The sequence below is a fragment of the Nomia melanderi genome, chromosome 4 (assembly GCF_051020985.1).
Source record: "Nomia melanderi isolate GNS246 chromosome 4, iyNomMela1, whole genome shotgun sequence".
Taxonomy (NCBI): domain Eukaryota; kingdom Metazoa; phylum Arthropoda; class Insecta; order Hymenoptera; family Halictidae; genus Nomia; species Nomia melanderi.
The window spans coordinates 12,811,951-12,834,584 of NC_135002.1; the positions used below are offsets into that span (position 1 = coordinate 12,811,951).

At 42.6% G+C, this 22,634-nt stretch overlaps 2 protein-coding genes and 1 non-coding gene across 4 annotated transcripts in view; 1 reads left to right on the forward strand and 2 right to left on the reverse strand.

Moving 5' to 3' along the window:
- numb (NUMB endocytic adaptor protein) overlaps positions 1-22,634 on the reverse strand; it is a 74,737-nt gene that overhangs the window by 43,575 nt on the left and 8,528 nt on the right. The window lies entirely within an intron of this gene.
- On the forward strand, positions 1,816-14,420 carry LOC116425528 (uncharacterized). Its single transcript, XM_076367225.1, has 6 exons — positions 1,816-2,037; positions 3,020-3,244; positions 3,441-3,713; positions 3,899-4,103; positions 4,179-13,619; positions 13,712-14,420. The coding sequence occupies exons 1-6, from the start codon at positions 1,990-1,992 to the stop codon at positions 13,837-13,839; spliced, it is 10,320 nt and encodes a 3,439-aa protein (XP_076223340.1). The 5' UTR covers positions 1,816-1,989; the 3' UTR covers positions 13,840-14,420.
- On the reverse strand, positions 17,031-17,193 carry LOC116425536 (U1 spliceosomal RNA). Its single transcript, XR_004234699.2, has one exon. It is a non-coding gene; the product is annotated as a U1 spliceosomal RNA (small nuclear RNA).

The following is a 22,634-nucleotide window of genomic DNA, read 5'->3' on the forward strand; positions in this document are numbered from 1 at the left end:
CTTTTTTTCTTCAGTTAATAAATCTTGAGCAGTGTAACAGATCATGATACTTTCTCGTTTGAAATTATTGTACCTTCGTAAACATCTTCGCCTGACAATTAATTACTTTTCGATGATAAATGCTTCACCAAAAAAAAAAGAAAAATTATTTCAAGGAAAAGAATTTAACTGAGTCTTAGGCAGCAATTTGAAATAAATAGGTACAGATTAATTTTCCATTAAATAAATAATCTCTCATCAAATAAACAATCTTTTTCTCTTAGCAATCTGGCAATCATAATAAATGTATAATTATCATAAACGGATTTTCATTTAAATAAAATATTAATATCTCTTTAGGTAAAGTTCTAATAATCTCGCAACGAGATGACAAGATCGAGTCAAAGAACCGTCGGTTCGTTATAAAGAAATCCCCAAACTGCTTGGACGTCTACATACCCCATAAAAATGCGTATGGTGCTTGCTTTATATCGGTCGATGCGGTTCCCACGACACCCCGTGCACCGTTTCTATGGGAAAGTTTTATTGGGGTGAAATTGTCGTGTCTATACTTGCTTACCCACACGCACAAGCGGGCGCGCGCGCGCGTCCATCACAGCGCTGAACATTCAACGACTCCCGCTCGTCGGCTATTGAATATTTTAACGCGACACGAATTATCAGTTTCGCGCCGATTCAACTATTCATCGTTACTTTGTTGAACAATCATGTTGACATAATATCAGTTTGTCGTATTTATATATGGAATATCTTGTTCTGTTAGAGATAAGGGACTCTCTGATTCGGCAATATTCAAAAACAATGGGAAATTTCCTAGAAAGGAACATCAGCAAACATTTCTATCGAGTATAATTAGCAATCGATGAATATTAAAAGATCCTTCCAGAATAGGACGAAATGTTTGCCTCCAAATATTAGCTAAGCAGAATAATTAATCTGAGAACACCTTTGAATCAACGATAAAAAAAACAACACGACACACGTGTGAATTATAATGAAATAAGGTATCAAATGTTTCAAATATTTTAAGAAATTTTTCTTAAATAATTTGAAATCATTAATACCTTTTTCTTAACATTACATATAAAAATATGATATTATTATATCACATAAACACATTTTGAAAACTACGCAACTACTTTTCACCGTTGCGCAAGACACAATTGGATTGTTTAACACTTTCCCTGGTTTTTTCCTGAGAAACAAGAGATAAACATTATATGTACAGGTTTACGTGTGTTGGAGAAAACAATCTGCGATATAAATCAAAACGAAAACCAACGTTAAACGAATTGATACCGGTTACGCACGTGATCGAATATACAGTTGTAAAAAATTACTAAGAAGCAACGTCATGCGAATTGATATTGCTTATACACAAGATACGAGTTCATTGAAACTGAACAACGTAAGGTGTTTCAATACTGTGTAGCACTTACTGCATTTTAAACAGCCATTTAAATTGTATCGTAAATTGAAGCAACACAGATCAAAAGTGTTTGCTGACTGTACAAATGAGAAACTGTCAGTGCGGAAACTTCGCGTATCATCTGCATTGATATCGATATCTGGAACGGCTTAAGATAAATTCGAAAAAGATGAAAAGAGAAACGACGAGAAAAAAATAAAAAATTAATATGACAAGCCCGACAACAAAAAACTGCATATTTTCTGTTTGGTTCTGCGAAACTGAACGAGGGGGTGAATGTGCACGCGCGAGAAGTAACCTGCGTTTACGTGTATTTGCGAATTTATCAGCGCGAAATTTACATAAATCCTCTGATAACGCGTTAACGTAGCATTAATTAGCCATGATTGTACATTGACACAGGTGTAGAAAATTACGCGCGTGTTTGAAGAACCGAAACTCCTCGACGATGCGCGGCCAGATCAATTTTTTTCAGAATTTCTGCCCGTATATAAACGAGGATGCCGTTTTATCAGTGTCTAAGTCTATCCTGTTGAGCGACGAGGGCGATCAAACCAAGGATGGCGAGAACTATTCTCGTCCTATATATCCTTGTCGCCGTTGTTAGTGTAAGTGAAAATACAATTCCAATGTTCTGGTTAGTGTTGAGATCTGTCGTGTTCTGCCAAACAATTCTGGAAATGGATAGAAATACAGTGAAAAATAAAATAGTGATAGATCGCGAGCATGAAAGAAACAGTGATGGAATAGTGATAGTAATTTTGTACCGACACCAATTAATGACAATATATTTTCACTTGTGGACGCACCATGTGATTGACCAAGTTTTGCACCTGTAACACCATAACAGTATTTTAGTAGAAAATTTATTAATAAAATGTTTAATTATTTAAAATGAATAAGTCAGTGATAAAATAAACGATCACACAAAGAAAAGTTTATTAAATAAAATGACATTAAAATTTCAAATTAGACACTTTGGATCTTTAATTTTTTTGTAATAGGTTTCATTGAATGTAATAATTATCAACGCGAAGAATTTCATCGTGACAATATTAACTGTTATTAGACGATAATATTATCTGCACTGTTCTTTGTTTCCATCATAATTATTCATCAATTTTTCTTTGCATTTAAAAGTCTATTACTGGAAATGCATTCGAGAAGTCAACATAATTGGATCTAAATTCTGCCCGTTTTGAAAGTAATGTAGTATTGTGATGTCCTGAGTTCGAGATATACTGAATAAATTAGATTAGTATCGATGAACAGAAAGCTGAGAACGATGTGGAAAGCAAGTCATGCTATCCAAGTGCTATAATCTCGTGGTAGGGTAATCTGCAAGTGTGACTCTATCGAAAATATTGCTGCCGCGAAAATCCTACTTATCAAACACCACCTACTATTTTTAACATCCTGTTATCCACTTGTGTATATTTGGACTCTTCGCTTGGCTTAGAAAACTCGAAAACAACGCCTACCGGTCCTATGTTAACACATAGTGTTACATGGATTACAATCGCTAATCAGCGTACTGTTCTTAAAATTTAGATTTAATTAGACTATTCAACTGACGATTTTGCATTGCAGAGCAACGTTATTCCTCAACAAGATGAAGAAGTTTATGAATACAGTGCAGAAACCTGGGGACTTGACTTTGGGATGTCCAAACGGATTGAATTCTACGTCGAAAGTTCGAAAGAAGTCATAGAGGAAACTACTGCTACTGCCAACTTCCACTTCGAGGAAATCAAAAAAATTGAATTCCGTCTGAATGATGACGCAGTTACAAAAGTCAATGCCATATTTGAAGTGGTAAAACAAACGAAAATGACAAACTATTAATTTTATAACAATTATTAAATAACAATATAATGAAAATGATATTACTTAAATAACATGTGCTAATATTGTAATTCCAAAATTATTACTAAAACATAAAGATCGTAGACTATCACAAAAGAATAAATTATGTTGTTCAAAATTGCAAAATAAATCATTATTCTTTTAGGTGGACATAAAAGTTATTCAGTGGCAGAAGAGAGCCCGCGGTAGAGATATTAGTAGATGCCTTAAAGACTTAGAGAAAATAAAACTAATTGGAGATGGAATTATTGAAGATGTCGCAATTTGTGTTGCGGAAGAAGTGAACAAAACGGTCAACGTAATACAGCAAATTAGGGAAAAATCAGAAGAAATGATGGCTAAACTTGACGACATCACGAAAGACGCGGCACACTGCGCAAGGAAAAATATTTTTCAAGTTCCTATATGTTTAGCAAGAGTAAGTACACGATAAACTACATCAACAAAACGTAGTACAAAACACACCAAAATTCAACGCATACTAAAGAACATAAAGACACAAAACATTACCACAATCAATCAATTAATGCAAAAACCCATAAAAAAGAAAATTCAATAAATGAATCTGAAAAACGGCTTAACAAATAGTACAATTATATACAGGTATTGGCAAAAGTAACAACACTCGCCAAAGAAGAAGTAGAAATTGTAGCTCAGGATATTCGGATATTAACACAAATAGTAATAGAAGGAAAACAATCGCTGATCAACTGTTCTGTAACAAAAAAGCTACCAGAATTTCTAAAATTGGTAGCACACATACTAGGTGCATTCGAAGACTGTGTCATAGTTTGCATCCACAATCCAGGTAAGTAGAAAATATAATACATTATAAAAGACTGGATATTAAAATGAACCAATATAAACAAAAACATCCACGCAGGAACAGCAGCAACAACAACACCACAACAAACTACGAAAAGCACGACACACGCAATAATAACGACAGACGGCCCTACAACCACAGAAGAGCTCTGCAACACGCAACCAGAAACACCAAAGAGCTCAATTTCGACAAGTACAAAGGCCACAACTGAAAGTACCACGCTGTCGACCTCCGGAGGACCTTGGACGCCATCAACAACTACTAGCGAGAAACCCACGCCCAGCAGTACCGAAACCACGACAGGAAGTGGCACCCAGCCCACTTCCGGAGGATCTTGGACGCCATCAACATCTACTAGCGAAAAACCCACTCCTAGCAGCACCGAACCCACGACAGGAAGTGGCACCCAGCCCACTTCCGGGGGATCTTGGACGCCATCAACAACTACTAGCGAGAAACCCACTCCCAGCAGTACCGAACCCACGACAGGAACTAAAACCGAGCCCACTTCCGGGGGATCTTGGACGCCATCAACATCTACTAGCGAAAAACCCACTCCTAGCAGCACCGAACCCACGACAGGAAGTGGCACCCAGCCCACTTCCGGGGGATCTTGGACGCCATCAACATCTACTAGCGAAAAACCCACTCCTAGCAGCACCGAACCCACGACAGGAAGTGGCACCCAGTCCACTTCCGGGGGATCTTGGAAACCGCAAACAACGACAACCGTGAAACCCGCCACCAACAGTACGGAACCAACGCCAGGAAATAGCTCGTCTACGAGCACTGAGGAGCCTTGCAACACGCAACCAGAAACACCAAAGAGCTCAATCTCGACAAGTACAAAGGCCACAACTGAAAGCACCACGCAGTCGACCTCCGGAGGACCTTGGACGCCATCAACAACTACTAGCGAGAAACCCACGCCCAGCAGTACCGAACCCACGGCAGGAACTAGAACCGAGCCCACTTCCGGGGGATCTTGGACGCCATCAACATCTACTAGCGAAAAACCCACTCCCAGCAGTACCGAACCCACGACAGGAACTGAAACCGAGCCCACTTCCGGGGGATCTTGGACGCCATCAACAACTACTAGCGAGAAACCCACTCCCAGCAGTACCGAATCCACGACAGGAACTAAAACCGAGCCCACTTCCGGGGGATCTTGGACGCCATCATCATCTACTAGCGAAAAACCCACTCCCAGCAGTACCGAACCCACGACAGGAAGTGGCACCCAGTCCACTTCCGGGGGATCTTGGAAACCGCAAACAACGACAACCGTGAAACCCGCCACCAACAGTACGGAACCAACACCGGGAAATAGCTCGTCTACGAGCACTGAGGAGCCTTGCAACACGCAACCAGAAACACCAAAGAGCTCAATCTCGACAAGTACAAAGGCCACAACTGAAAGCACCACGCAGTCGACCTCCGGAGGACCTTGGACGCCATCAACAACTACTAGCGAGAAACCCACGCCCAGCAGTACCGAATCCACGGCAGGAACTAAAACCGAGCCCACCTCCGGGGGATCTTGGACGCCATCAACATCTACTAGCGAGAAACCCACTCCTAGCAGTACCGAACCCACGACAGGAAGTGGCACCCAGTCCACTTCCGGGGGATCTTGGACGCCATCAACAACTACTAGCGAGAAACCAACTCCCAGCAGTACCGAATCCACGACAGGAACTAAAACCGAGCCCACTTCCGGGGGATCTTGGACGCCATCATCATCTACTAGCGAAAAACCCACTCCTAGCAGCACCGAACCCACGACAGGAAGTGGCACCCAGCCCACTTCCGGGGGATCTTGGACGCCATCAACAACTACTAGTGAGAAACCCACTCCCAGCAGTACCGAATCCACGACAGGAACTAAAACCGAGCCCACTTCCGGGGGATCTTGGACGCCATCAACATCTATTAGCGAAAAACCCACTCCCAGCAGTACCGAACCCACGACAGGAAGTGGCACCCAGTCCACTTCCGGGGGATCTTGGAAACCGCAAACAACGACAACCGTGAAACCCGCCACCAACAGTACGGAACCAACACCGGGAAATAGCTCGACTACGAGCACTGAGGAGCCTTGCAACACGCAACCAGAAACACCAAAGAGCTCAATCTCGACAAGTACAAAGGCCACAACTGAAAGCACCACGCAGTCGACCTCCGGAGGACCTTGGACGCCATCAACAACTACTAGCGAGAAACCCACGCCCAGCAGTACCGAACCCACGGCAGGAACTAAAACCGAGCCCACCTCCGGGGGATCTTGGACGCCATCAACATCTACTAGCGAGAAACCCACTCCTAGCAGTACCGAACCCACGACAGGAAGTGGCACCCAGTCCACTTCCGGGGGATCTTGGACGCCATCAACAACTACTAGCGAGAAACCCACTCCCAGCAGTACCGAATCCACGACAGGAACTAAAACCGAGCCCACTTCCGGGGGATCTTGGACGCCATCATCATCTACTACCGAAAAACCCACTCCTAGCAGCACCGAACCCACGACAGGAAGTGGCACCCAGCCCACTTCCGGGGGATCTTGGACGCCATCAACAACTACTAGTGAGAAACCCACTCCCAGCAGTACCGAATCCACGACAGGAACTAAAACCGAGCCCACTTCCGGGGGATCTTGGACGCCATCAACATCTACTAGCGAAAAACCCACTCCCAGCAGTACCGAACCCACGACAGGAAGTGGCACCCAGTCCACTTCCGGAGGATCTTGGAAACCGCAAACAACGACAACCGTGAAACCCGCCACCAACAGTACGGAACCAACACCAGGAAATAGCTCGTCTACGAGCACTGAGGAGCCTTGCAACACGCAACCAGAAACACCAAAGAGCTCAATCTCGACAAGTACAAAGGCCACAACTGAAAGCACCACGCAGTCGACCTCCGGAGGACCTTGGACGCCATCAACAACTACTAGCGAGAAACCCACGCCCAGCAGTACCGAACCCACGGCAGGAACTAAAACCGAGCCCACCTCCGGGGGATCTTGGACGCCATCAACATCTACTAGCGAGAAACCCACTCCTAGCAGTACCGAACCCACGACAGGAAGTGGCACCCAGTCCACTTCCGGGGGATCTTGGACGCCATCAACAACTACTAGCGAGAAACCCACTCCCAGCAGTACCGAATCCACGACAGGAACTAAAACCGAGCCCACTTCCGGGGGATCTTGGACGCCATCATCATCTACTAGCGAAAAACCCACTCCTAGCAGCACCGAACCCACGACAGGAAGTGGCACCCAGCCCACTTCCGGGGGATCTTGGACGCCATCAACAACTACTAGTGAGAAACCCACTCCCAGCAGTACCGAATCCACGACAGGAACTAAAACCGAGCCCACTTCCGGGGGATCTTGGACGCCATCAACATCTACTAGCGAAAAACCCACTCCCAGCAGTACCGAACCCACGACAGGAAGTGGCACCCAGTCCACTTCCGGGGGATCTTGGAAACCGCAAACAACGACAACCGTGAAACCCGCCACCAACAGTACGGAACCAACACCGGGAAATAGCTCGTCTACGAGCACTGAGGAGCCTTGCAACACGCAACCAGAAACACCAAAGAGCTCAATCTCGACAAGTACAAAGGCCACAACTGAAAGCACCACGCAGTCGACCTCCGGAGGACCTTGGACGCCATCAACAACTACTAGCGAGAAACCCACGCCCAGCAGTACCGAACCCACGGCAGGAACTAAAACCGAGCCCACCTCCGGGGGATCTTGGACGCCATCAACATCTACTAGCGAGAAACCCACTCCTAGCAGCACCGAACCCACGACAGGAAGTGGCACCCAGTCCACTTCCGGGGGATCTTGGACGCCATCAACAACTACTAGCGAGAAACCCACTCCCAGCAGTACCGAATCCACGACAGGAACTAAAACCGAGCCCACTTCCGGGGGATCTTGGACGCCATCATCATCTACTAGCGAAAAACCCACTCCTAGCAGCACCGAACCCACGACAGGAAGTGGCACCCAGCCCACTTCCGGGGGATCTTGGACGCCATCAACAACTACTAGTGAGAAACCCACTCCCAGCAGTACCGAATCCACGACAGGAACTAAAACCGAGCCCACTTCCGGGGGATCTTGGACGCCATCAACATCTACTAGCGAAAAACCCACTCCCAGCAGTACCGAACCCACGACAGGAAGTGGCACCCAGTCCACTTCCGGAGGATCTTGGAAACCGCAAACAACGACAACCGTGAAACCCGCCACCAACAGTACGGAACCAACACCGGGAAATAGCTCGTCTACGAGCACTGAGGAGCCTTGCAACACGCAACCAGAAACACCAAAGAGCTCAATCTCGACAAGTACAAAGGCCACAACTGAAAGCACCACGCAGTCGACCTCCGGAGGACCTTGGACGCCATCAACAACTACTAGCGAGAAACCCACGCCCAGCAGTACCGAACCCACGGCAGGAACTAAAACCGAGCCCACCTCCGGGGGATCTTGGACGCCATCAACATCTACTAGCGAGAAACCCACTCCTAGCAGCACCGAACCCACGACAGGAAGTGGCACCCAGTCCACTTCCGGGGGATCTTGGACGCCATCAACAACTACTAGCGAGAAACCCACTCCCAGCAGTACCGAATCCACGACAGGAACTAAAACCGAGCCCACTTCCGGGGGATCTTGGACGCCATCAACATCTACTAGCGAAAAACCCACTCCCAGCAGTACCGAACCCACGACAGGAAGTGGCACCCAGTCCACTTCCGGGGGATCTTGGAAACCGCAAACAACGACAACCGTGAAACCCGCCACCAACAGTACGGAACCAACACCAGGAAATAGCTCGTCTACGAGCACTGAGGAGCCTTGCAACACGCAACCAGAAACACCAAAGAGCTCAATCTCGACAAGTACAAAGGCCACAACTGAAAGCACCACGCAGTCGACCTCCGGAGGACCTTGGACGCCATCAACAACTACTAGCGAGAAACCCACGCCCAGCAGTACCGAACCCACGGCAGGAACTAAAACCGAGCCCACCTCCGGGGGATCTTGGACGCCATCAACATCTACTAGCGAGAAACCCACTCCTAGCAGCACCGAACCCACGACAGGAAGTGGCACCCAGTCCACTTCCGGGGGATCTTGGACGCCATCAACAACTACTAGCGAGAAACCCACTCCCAGCAGTACCGAATCCACGACAGGAACTAAAACCGAGCCCACTTCCGGGGGATCTTGGACGCCATCATCATCTACTAGCGAAAAACCCACTCCTAGCAGCACCGAACCCACGACAGGAAGTGGCACCCAGCCCACTTCCGGGGGATCTTGGACGCCATCAACAACTACTAGTGAGAAACCCACTCCCAGCAGTACCGAATCCACGACAGGAACTAAAACCGAGCCCACTTCCGGGGGATCTTGGACGCCATCAACATCTACTAGCGAAAAACCCACTCCCAGCAGTACCGAACCCACGACAGGAAGTGGCACCCAGTCCACTTCCGGAGGATCTTGGAAACCGCAAACAACGACAACCGTGAAACCCGCCACCAACAGTACGGAACCAACACCGGGAAATAGCTCGTCTACGAGCACTGAGGAGCCTTGCAACACGCAACCAGAAACACCAAAGAGCTCAATCTCGACAAGTACAAAGGCCACAACTGAAAGCACCACGCAGTCGACCTCCGGAGGACCTTGGACGCCATCAACAACTACTAGCGAGAAACCCACGCCCAGCAGTACCGAACCCACAGCAGGAACTAAAACCGAGCCCACCTCCGGGGGATCTTGGACGCCATCAACATCTACTAGCGAGAAACCCACTCCTAGCAGCACCGAACCCACGACAGGAAGTGGCACCCAGTCCACTTCCGGGGGATCTTGGACGCCATCAACAACTACTAGCAAGAAACCCACTCCCAGCAGTACCGAATCCACGACAGGAACTAAAACCGAGCCCACTTCCGGGGGATCTTGGACGCCATCAACATCTACTAGCGAAAAACCCACTCCCAGCAGTACCGAACCCACGACAGGAAGTGGCACCCAGTCCACTTCCGGGGGATCTTGGAAACCGCAAACAACGACAACCGTGAAACCCGCCACCAACAGTACGGAACCAACACCAGGAAATAGCTCGTCTACGAGCACTGAGGAGCCTTGCAACACGCAACCAGAAACACCAAAGAGCTCAATCTCGACAAGTACAAAGGCCACAACTGAAAGCACCACGCAGTCGACCTCCGGAGGACCTTGGACGCCATCAACAACTACTAGCGAGAAACCCACGCCCAGCAGTACCGAACCCACGGCAGGAACTAAAACCGAGCCCACCTCCGGGGGATCTTGGACGCCATCAACATCTACTAGCGAGAAACCCACTCCTAGCAGCACCGAACCCACGACAGGAAGTGGCACCCAGTCCACTTCCGGGGGATCTTGGACGCCATCAACAACTACTAGCGAGAAACCCACTCCCAGCAGTACCGAATCCACGACAGGAACTAAAACCGAGCCCACTTCCGGGGGATCTTGGACGCCATCATCATCTACTAGCGAAAAACCCACTCCTAGCAGCACCGAACCCACGACAGGAAGTGGCACCCAGCCCACTTCCGGGGGATCTTGGACGCCATCAACAACTACTAGTGAGAAACCCACTCCCAGCAGTACCGAATCCACGACAGGAACTAAAACCGAGCCCACTTCCGGGGGATCTTGGACGCCATCAACATCTACTAGCGAAAAACCCACTCCCAGCAGTACCGAACCCACGACAGGAAGTGGCACCCAGTCCACTTCCGGAGGATCTTGGAAACCGCAAACAACGACAACCGTGAAACCCGCCACCAACAGTACGGAACCAACACCGGGAAATAGCTCGTCTACGAGCACTGAGGAGCCTTGCAACACGCAACCAGAAACACCAAAGAGCTCAATCTCGACAAGTACAAAGGCCACAACTGAAAGCACCACGCAGTCGACCTCCGGAGGACCTTGGACGCCATCAACAACTACTAGCGAGAAACCCACGCCCAGCAGTACCGAACCCACAGCAGGAACTAAAACCGAGCCCACCTCCGGGGGATCTTGGACGCCATCAACATCTACTAGCGAGAAACCCACTCCTAGCAGCACCGAACCCACGACAGGAAGTGGCACCCAGTCCACTTCCGGGGGATCTTGGACGCCATCAACAACTACTAGCAAGAAACCCACTCCCAGCAGTACCGAATCCACGACAGGAACTAAAACCGAGCCCACTTCCGGGGGATCTTGGACGCCATCAACATCTACTAGCGAAAAACCCACTCCCAGCAGTACCGAACCCACGACAGGAAGTGGCACCCAGTCCACTTCCGGGGGATCTTGGAAACCGCAAACAACGACAACCGTGAAACCCGCCACCAACAGTACGGAACCAACACCAGGAAATAGCTCGTCTACGAGCACTGAGGAGCCTTGCAACACGCAACCAGAAACACCAAAGAGCTCAATCTCGACAAGTACAAAGGCCACAACTGAAAGCACCACGCAGTCGACCTCCGGAGGACCTTGGACGCCATCAACAACTACTAGCGAGAAACCCACGCCCAGCAGTACCGAACCCACGGCAGGAACTAAAACCGAGCCCACCTCCGGGGGATCTTGGACGCCATCAACATCTACTAGCGAGAAACCCACTCCTAGCAGTACCGAACCCACGACAGGAAGTGGCACCCAGTCCACTTCCGGGGGATCTTGGACGCCATCAACAACTACTAGCGAGAAACCCACTCCCAGCAGTACCGAATCCACGACAGGAACTAAAACCGAGCCCACTTCCGGGGGATCTTGGACGCCATCATCATCTACTAGCGAAAAACCCACTCCTAGCAGCACCGAACCCACGACAGGAAGTGGCACCCAGCCCACTTCCGGGGGATCTTGGACGCCATCAACAACTACTAGTGAGAAACCCACTCCCAGCAGTACCGAATCCACGACAGGAACTAAAACCGAGCCCACTTCCGGGGGATCTTGGACGCCATCAACATCTACTAGCGAAAAACCCACTCCCAGCAGTACCGAACCCACGACAGGAAGTGGCACCCAGTCCACTTCCGGAGGATCTTGGAAACCGCAAACAACGACAACCGTGAAACCCGCCACCAACAGTACGGAACCAACACCGGGAAATAGCTCGTCTACGAGCACTGAGGAGCCTTGCAACACGCAACCAGAAACACCAAAGAGCTCAATCTCGACAAGTACAAAGGCCACAACTGAAAGCACCACGCAGTCGACCTCCGGAGGACCTTGGACGCCATCAACAACTACTAGCGAGAAACCCACGCCCAGCAGTACCGAACCCACAGCAGGAACTAAAACCGAGCCCACCTCCGGGGGATCTTGGACGCCATCAACATCTACTAGCGAGAAACCCACTCCTAGCAGCACCGAACCCACGACAGGAAGTGGCACCCAGTCCACTTCCGGGGGATCTTGGACGCCATCAACAACTACTAGCAAGAAACCCACTCCCAGCAGTACCGAATCCACGACAGGAACTAAAACCGAGCCCACTTCCGGGGGATCTTGGACGCCATCAACATCTACTAGCGAAAAACCCACTCCCAGCAGTACCGAACCCACGACAGGAAGTGGCACCCAGTCCACTTCCGGGGGATCTTGGAAACCGCAAACAACGACAACCGTGAAACCCGCCACCAACAGTACGGAACCAACACCAGGAAATAGCTCGTCTACGAGCACTGAGGAGCCTTGCAACACGCAACCAGAAACACCAAAGAGCTCAATCTCGACAAGTACAAAGGCCACAACTGAAAGCACCACGCAGTCGACCTCCGGAGGACCTTGGACGCCATCAACAACTACTAGCGAGAAACCCACGCCCAGCAGTACCGAACCCACGGCAGGAACTAAAACCGAGCCCACCTCCGGGGGATCTTGGACGCCATCAACATCTACTAGCGAGAAACCCACTCCTAGCAGTACCGAACCCACGACAGGAAGTGGCACCCAGTCCACTTCCGGGGGATCTTGGACGCCATCAACAACTACTAGCGAGAAACCCACTCCCAGCAGTACCGAATCCACGACAGGAACTAAAACCGAGCCCACTTCCGGGGGATCTTGGACGCCATCATCATCTACTAGCGAAAAACCCACTCCCAGCAGCACCGAACCCACGACAGGAAGTGGCACCCAGCCCACTTCCGGGGGATCTTGGACGCCACCCACAACGACTACAACACAGGAACCCACTCCCACCGGTACCAAACCTGCGCCAGGAAGTAGCACACAGTCCAGTTCCGGGGGATCTTGGCAACCATCGACCTCAACCACTCAGAATACTACATCAACTAGTTTAAAACCCACGTCTGGAAGCAGCACTCCATCTACCTCTGACTCTATAACTGTCACTGCATCTACTGCTTCAAATACAGAACCGTCTATGACAGGTATGCTGATAGAATGCACTGTTGTCAAGGGTGATAAGTATTTATTTTTTGACTGTTTATGTGATTTTATTTACATGAGTATTATGCTTTAGCGTCTACCGTTGATGATTGCAACGAGGATGACTCAACAACTACGACTGAACCGAATGATGATGATTGCTCAGATGATGGTTGGGACTCGAGCGAAGAATCTAATGAAGATGATTGCGATGAGTCTTAATATGATGATGACAGAGATGACCTCGGGGACCATTGTTATTGTATTATTGTTAAATTTAATATGTTGCCTGTTGCAAGGGAACCCGTATGATTGTTTATTACATTACGGCGTGTGCCATGATTATACATTGTGTGATCTAATACTTTTGTAGAGGTAAAATGTTTTTATTTGTAAGACGTGGGAGAAGTAATTTTTATACGAATGTTTGTTATATATTGTTTAAATAGTACTTTTCATACTGTAATCTGTTACCAATATTAGTTTAATATCCTTGAATGTATACTTTACTTTCTTCTTTAATAAAGTAGTATGTATACATGCACTGTAATGTCTGCTAGCGTATGCTGTATACATGTATTGTATTAAATAGCCTGCGTATTTATAAATATATATAGTCCCGTTTGTTATCTCTTCCACGATTCTCATCGTTTGGCGTCCTATTCATCTTAATAAATTGGCTGATGATACTTCAGGATACGTTATAACATAAATTATAGAAGATGTTGAAGTATCTCCCCTGAAACTAATGACTTCCACTCAGTGGTCAGTGATTTCTCTAATAAAGAATACGGGTCTAATTATTCAGCTTTCATCTTTTCTCAACTCATTTTCGATATTAATTTCCTATTCGTCAATAAGGTTATGGTTATATATGGGGGCAACTGTATGTAGTGTTTGATACAAGCAGACGATACCTAAAGTTCAGAAGCCAACAGTTCGAAACCCCCGATTTACAGTACAATACAATCAGAATATAGTTGCGCGAGATGCTTGAACTTTTTAACGCACTATCTAGTATACAAAATAAGTAAATCAATTGTGTTCTTATGTATAGGTTTGAGAATCTTCTTTAGAATTGTTTCTTTCTTGCTCTATGCATAACAAGAAGCTTCTGTTACATAATTTTGTTTCTACTATAATCTCGCTCAAGTGTACGGCATTCATTATCGATGCACACGTAACTACTTACTATTTTAATTTATTTATTTTATTAGAAAAATAATAAAATGACATACTAAGATATCAATTGAGTTACTATCACTTTATGTTGTAAACACAGTAAATATTTTTCTCTATATTATCGTTAACATGATGTTCGTATTTTATTATTCTCAAACTTAATACAATTTGTGTAGTTTCCATCGTTGGCAGTGATCAATTGTCTTCAATTATACTTTTATTAGTTGCAATTTATACAATTCTCACTCAAGAATTGAATGATAATTAATTATTTAGAAAATAGGACTCCTCAACGATTATGGTAACCTTGAAGTATGATGTCAAGGTACCTAGACACTTTTCTCCTATACATGTTATTGTCGTTAGACAAATGAGTTATCATTGAATATACTAAACAAAACTACAGACATTTTGTTCTTTTTGAATGTCATCAGATGATTATTGTTTTTTCGAATGCAATTTCTCAATCAACGAGGTAAAAGTACTTGCTAGGAAAAAATATGTAATGGACATGCGAAATGCCAAATATATCGTTTAGAGCTCTTTCGAACCATGATAGTTTTTTTCAGAGAGAAGAAAAACAACTGTATCCTTCATTGTCAAACGAAATGCGAAAAAAAAGGTACCTCGAAAAAACGCAAAACTATTTAAAATATTAAATAAAAATGATTGATATTCTTCTAACGTATATCTTTATTTATCAATATGATATAAATAATAAATAATAATAACTAAAAATAATAAAAGATAATTAAAGATACGAGTTATAAGTATCATATCTAATTATACAAATAGGGCATGTAATAAATTATTATAATTAATATGTTACTAATCTGGAACCTATGTTAGCGATGCACATTGCATTTTAAAATATCAATTGCAGAAGATGAATACCGCGTTTCCGCAAAAATATTTTTGTAATTCTGATTTAAAAAAATAATTTCAACAATTAACGATAAGACTAAATGCATTTTTATAATTGTTATAAAAGTAAAGAGATTAAATGCTAGCTGCTAATTTAAATAATTGATCGGTAACTATAATGAAAACTTACAATAGTGAATAAGCATTTACATTGTCTAACAAAATATTAGTCATACTAATTGTTTAGTCTTCTTTATCCGTCTACTATTTGTAGTTAAATCACGTTTCTAATTATATCCGCTTCTACTTTTGCAACCACGACAATTTTCAAATATTCATGAATCTCTTTTTTAACTATAGAATTACTTAACGGAACTATGGGCAAGCTTTTATAAAATTAGAGGCAACTCGCTGTACAAGAGCAGCTTTAATGTAGCAGCAAAATTATTTACCTATTTCTTCCTGTTCTTGATTCATTTATTTATCATTTTTCATCACTGAACTTTTTTCGATAGTATCAAAGAAACGTCGCATGGATATACACCGTCGAAACCGCAAATCCACAGAACCGCAAGATACGCGAGGACCGCCACTTCCTGTGTAATTTCAAATAACATTTGTTCTAAGAAGTATTTCTTGTTTCACATATTGATAATTCAAATAACAGTCAGTTTTCTTAAAAATGTATAATTGTTCGATCGAATATGCAAAGAACTGAAATCAAAAAATTCATAGGTAGTATGATAATAACGTAATATTCCACGATATTCATTGAGGAGTAATATTTATGAATAGCATGGTATATGTATATTATGTTGATTACGAATTACTTCATATTATTAAATAAAAGCCTTTCTAATAACTAGTTAATTAGTAAACTAGTAAATTCTATTACATCGTTATCTGATCGACTGTGAAAAGGTTTACTCTCGCAAGAAATATCTTGAGCAACGATAGGCACTTAGAATCAAGTTCGCGACAGAAAGGAGCAATTCTTTCTTATCAAAATCATGATAGGAAATTTTTAAATTCTGAAGTGTCGGTATACAAGAGAACTACCTTAAAGACTACTCGAAATGTTTGTTGGAAAGTCATTTATTTATAAATCTAAGAGTAGAATCAAACTAATATGCTTAGTGTATATTATTATTTCTTTGTGTTGAATATTTCAGAAAAATTTATATTTTGTATACAAGTAGCTCGAATTACCGTTTCTCATTGATCACGAACGTATTAAAAACACTTACTAAACAATATTTATGAAAAAAATCTAATTTATACCAATACTTTAGTTCGTTGCTGTACATGAACAGTCGCTGTAGGCAATATGTCAAGAGGAAAGTCGACTTTTGTTTCGATTTTCGAATCCGGGACAGCGCGAACGCAGGTCCCGACTGCCAAAAATTATGCGCTCGATATACCCACGTTAGGAGTATTCGCAAGGTTCAGCCCTACCTCAGTGCAATGGAAGGGCCTCGCCCAGAAGGAACCGCCTTCATGATCACGGTGTCCTCCACGCCAAGTAAGTTATAGTTGAACACCGTTCCCGATAAACTTTATCAAACCGCGATCGTTTTTTTCTCGCGAGAAATCACGTAGAAACAGAATGTCATCTAGTGGACGGATACCAATCTCCAGCGAAATAATCGACACTCGTGAATCTCTGTTCAACATACTCATTGATTTTATGCTCGAGAAGGATCAACTATGGTTTTAATGATCCTAGGCCGACAAATGAAATGAAAAACGCGCAGTCATTGAACTGTGAAAGTGTCAGGTTTACTGTAATCGTGTTAATTAGTATAAAAGAGAATTATTTATATCGATTTAAAAATGGTAATAAAAAGCTTTCGAAGCTTCAAATAAACACATACATTATTTAAAGAAATGTAACAGTTAACGATAAATAAAATAGAAGCACGTTTATAGGTAGTCTTCTCTGTGATACAATGTAAGTACATTGTAACAAGGCTAGCACTCTCTATTGAATACGCAGAAAATTTTGATTGTCCAGTATCGCTACATTCTCATATTTTATTGTTTCACTTTTCAGTTTTATTTTCTCGGCGTAATAAAAGAAGCAGCAAACGTACTTTAGCGATAATATTATTTTAACACTAATGTAGAGGAATTACATATGAAGACTTATTATATAAATTAATGCAGAACTTATTATTCGACAACTAAATGTGCAAGGTACCCGAGGTAACATATGTTAAACGAAGCTTTTTATCTTCCACTCTCTATTATTAAATATGTAATAAGCGTTGAGGTACGAGGCCATGGCAAGGAAGGAAACGAGGAATGCGGTACGCTCGATGCCCCGCAAATATTTATGAGTCCAGCAGCTTTTTCTCCAGAGTCGAGTGCTTATTTGTGTATCTACTGTAACGTGAAGATACCAAGGACACGTGGTGTTCAAGGTTCACTATTAAAAAAAGAACGACTGGCACAACCTCCGATCAATGTGGCTGCCTTGGGTGGGAACTCTAACGTGAATACAGTTCACCACTGGGAATATGCACATACGTACATATCAATACTGTCAAAGCACAATATAAGTATAAGACGTTCAGACGATGTATTTCCCTTTCTTCGGATAATTATTATAATACTCAACCATGCTCGAGGAAAAAGGAATCAATACATTAATGCACCATGGTAAGGTAAAGGCGCCAGTAATTGATCTGGTATTAGTAGTTGATCTTTTTCAGGAAAACTTGAAAGATAAGGTTTTTAAAAGTAATAATCTTTCGATAAAGGCGAGGTAGATATGCTGCAGCATCTACCAACCCAACTCCGAAACGCTTTTATCTGAATTAAATTGTTTATCGCGAAACCTAACGAATTATTTCATTGACGTTGCTTGTATGCCTCTGTTTTGTAATTTCAGTATTAATTTATTTTCATTTGTATTTATTCTTTTACTTGTAATTTGCCATAATCGTTGCAGATAAACGATATTACAGTAATCACCTTTAGTGTTTTTGATTTTACTATAAGTGGTTAACTACTAAGTAACACATGCTCAATTACTAGTTTTCTCGTTTTCAAGGATAGTCTACTTCTGACGCAAGTATTGAATTCTCAGAAATGTCTAGAAAATTTGGATAATACAAGTATTTAAAAAAATTTTGCTTTGTTACATAATGGAAGAAGTTCAAACAGCATTTTCATGCATAGGGTCCCTCCGTTTAATAAAGGAGCGAACGTTTACTATTATTCACGCAGAAAATGTTTCTTAACTGATCAACCACTTGTGTTTTTGCCTTATGTGTCAGTACAAAAAGTTTACTTCGTTGGTTTGCACGCTTCGTTCAGGAATCACTTCCTCAGATCGTGACCGCAGTTTTGCTAACGTAGGTAACATTCCAAGTTATTCAAACGAGACAGTGACAGTTAAATATTTGTATTACTTTATGAAAATATATTTTTTGTTTCTTCATGAAAATAAGATCAACCGCGACGTTATGGAATAATATCAAAGAGTAGAGCACCTTGAGATATTTCTAAGGTAAAGTTCGAGTGAAAATAAAATTTGCGTTCCAATAGTTTGCTGGTGATCTTCTGATGAAAGTGAAGCCAAATACTACACCAACAAAATCGTTTCGTCGAAATTGGATTATTAAAAGTTAAAGTGAGTTTGATAAAAAGTACACACGAATTGTTTGAACTTATTTTCATTGAGAAAACATCTTTGCATGATGGGTGTAAGAGTTTTATTTTCATTAGAAGATAATTCCGGCGATTACGTTGCGTCACCGGATCTTAAAGAAATGGTTCACTTCCTGGTTGAATGTCCTAGCTTTTACGTTAATATATACATATCGCGGTTGAGTTTATTCTCGTTAGGAAATCACTAATTAATTGATAACGATTTCATGGTCACATTATGAACAATACTAAAACTAAATTTCGTCTTATGAAATAATTCGTGTAGTTCCAAAAATGTACAATGTTTCGATAAAGAATAAATAATTCAAATTTATTATACAATATTTATTATAACGAAATAAAAGTGTCAGATGTAAATATTAAAGGAGATAAATAAAATAACAATATTTCAGTATATAACAATAAAAGAAATATAAAATAATTGCATAAATGACGAGATTCAATTCGATATGGCAAGCTAGATAAGATCATAAAACCATATCGAGGTAACGTTCTTATTCAAATTAGGTGCTTTAATTGAAACAGTAAATAATGACGAATTCTTTATTATCGTCACAATGGAACTGCAGCCGAACAAAACAGCTTTTGTTCTTAAGTAATCAGTCTTATGCAAAACCGATACGCACTTCCGCGTGCGAATATCTGACACTGGTGTTGTTTAGACGAGCGCGATTAAAACGGATTTCTACGGCCGTGCAACGTAAACCTTGAAATCTTCGGATTTAGCTTCCTTGCAAGCGGAGCACACTGTCGCGTCTTAAATTTTCGTCCGAACGACCGAGTAGTAGAACCTGTTGAAAAGGAATTTGCGTAATAGCAGGTTTGGAGCCAAGGAGGTCACTACTTCACGGTGTATTTTTATATGCGATTCACCTATTTTCTCCTTTTTTTTCTGACACAACAAAACACAACGGACGACCTGCTTTTTCCTTCTCGCGAGATACATCGAAAGATTTCGCTGCCGCGATAAACTTTTGGATATTCTGTTACTCTCAGAACTAGTTCAACTCCATCTTCCACATTTCTATTTACCTACGAGTTGTAATTTTCGAATTTCAGATTTTATAAAAATCCGGAAGGTCTCCATGGTAAACATATTTTTGGAGAGTTATCTTTCAAAAGAATGATTATACTTAATATTTTGATGATAACACAGAATATTATCGAAGTTGTATTTTATGTGAATAAGATCAAGAAATAATTAACAAGATTGTACATAACCGTACATTTGTTGATTTACATTTTAATTATTGATTATTTTAATATTATTAACACTAGGTTGGCGAATATTTATTGTATAGTTCATTTCATTGTTCCGAAAAAAACTATTGTTCGTCCATTTGGATTTTGAAAATTGGAGGTTTAGAAATAGACAATTACTGTTGTACTTATCAAAATCTGCACAATAATTTATTAAATAATTATTGTACAATTCAATATGGGTTTATTTGAGGCGTTTCGTAAACCTAGCGTTAACAAGATATTAAATAAATATTGTATTTAGCTATACTAGCCTATCTTACCTAGACATTTAGAGTTGAAGAAGAGTATTATAACTGTATTTGGTATAATTACCATGTACACAGTGATGTTCAACACTTATAATGGTTTTGATCCCGTTATAAAATTTAACTCTGTACATCAGTGGTTCTCAGGTTAGGATATCGCACCGAATAATTGGGTTCGCGTAAAAAAAATTATATAACGGAGGAAGAAGATAGATAGAAGATAGAAAGCATAAAATATGAACGATCTTCAGAGACGCAGCTTAAGTTTCTGTTGTCGTTTACAAACGCAGAGTTATTAAGGAAAACTTTCTCTCCTTGTACCTTCGTAAAAAATATTTGCCGTGATAAGTTGAATACGGTTCCAGATTTACGACTGGATCTCGCATCGATTCAACATGATTTCAAGAAATTACGGGTCTTAAAACAAGCTCAAAGATTACACTAAGCGTGTCTTATGTGCCTTACAAGTATCAAAATATAAAAATACAAAAACACTTCGAGTATCAATAAAGTAAACGTATACAACTTAATGTATTAATTTATACAAAGTAATTGGTTTGTTAACAAAGTAGTAACTTGAGCTTACTGAATCTTTTACGTTTTAAGTATAAACATTTGTTCATCTCAGCACTAAGAAACAATAAGTACAATAAATAATAAGATAATATGATACGACAATCAAATAAATCTAATCGCATTATTGCGCTATTTATTTCCAGTTACAATATACAAATTTTAAATATCAGTATCTGTATTAATTACAAACATTCCCGTAACTTATGGAATGCGATTTATAAAAATGGATTTCTAAATGGCGTGCAACTGAAAAATGATTCAGAACGTTGTCTGCTGTAAAATATAAGAGTCTCGAACATTTTATTGAACGATTTTTCATTGCAAAGCTAAAGAAAACTTAACGGGAATCTACCTGAGTTCTATGATCTAGATGTTAATTTATAGACGCGTGGACCCCGCGAGAAAGGTAACGCGTCGTTGCTGGAGGTTGCTTAGGAGCGAGAGGACGACAAAGCAGACCGTCACCCACGTAGATCAGTTTTCGTCACGCTCTTACGGTTACGCGGCAATGCGAGAACGCGTTTCGTAACGTAAACACGTAGCCGAACGGTTATACACCGTATCCGGAGCGATGCTCCTTGAAGAAGCCCGTTACTTCGCTTGAATTTGAGCAGCGGTAGGTATCCTGCGCGATGCCAAAACGGAAGACAGCGAAGCCATTCAAACTAACGCCCGACAATCGTCGAACTTCTAAGGGATTACATTTCCCTTTGGCCCTGTCCTCCTTTCCAGCGCAAGACCCACTCCTGTGGAAACCACTATCCTTCAGAAAAGAGACTGTCGCGTGAACCTATTCGATCGCTTGTTGGATGGTTATCCATTCATATTACTGTCGTCGAGAAACAATGCATTTTTCAGTTGTCTCATTCACACTTTTAACTCATTTCCCTATAATATCGAGACAGACTCGTGATGAAATTTTTTAACCGTCAAATCTAAATTTTATTTATTTATTTTCCATGTAGGGTAACAGCACCTGTAATATGTGTTCCTATAATATGGAACACCTGATTCGAAAAGCTTGCCAAAAGAGATGCACTTTTTTTCAATAAAACCTGCACCGAAACACGAGAAAATTAATAAACATTTATTCACTGATCAATAACAATGCAAAAATTGCTTTCAAACCGTGCTTTTAAACCAGGATAAAAAATGTAAATAAAATCAAAAACAACGATATGAAACAATGATTCTTGATATGGAACACCAAGG

Coding starts and splice junctions, on each gene's coding strand:
- LOC116425528 (XM_076367225.1), top strand. CDS start 1,990: ATGGCGAGAACTATTCTCGTCCTATATATCCTTGTCGCCGTTGTTAGT. Junction 3,245..3,440: donor TCAATGCCATATTTGAAGTG/GTAAAACAAACG, acceptor TTATTCTTTTAG/GTGGACATAAAAGTTATTCA. Junction 3,714..3,898: donor TTCCTATATGTTTAGCAAGA/GTAAGTACACGA, acceptor AATTATATACAG/GTATTGGCAAAAGTAACAAC.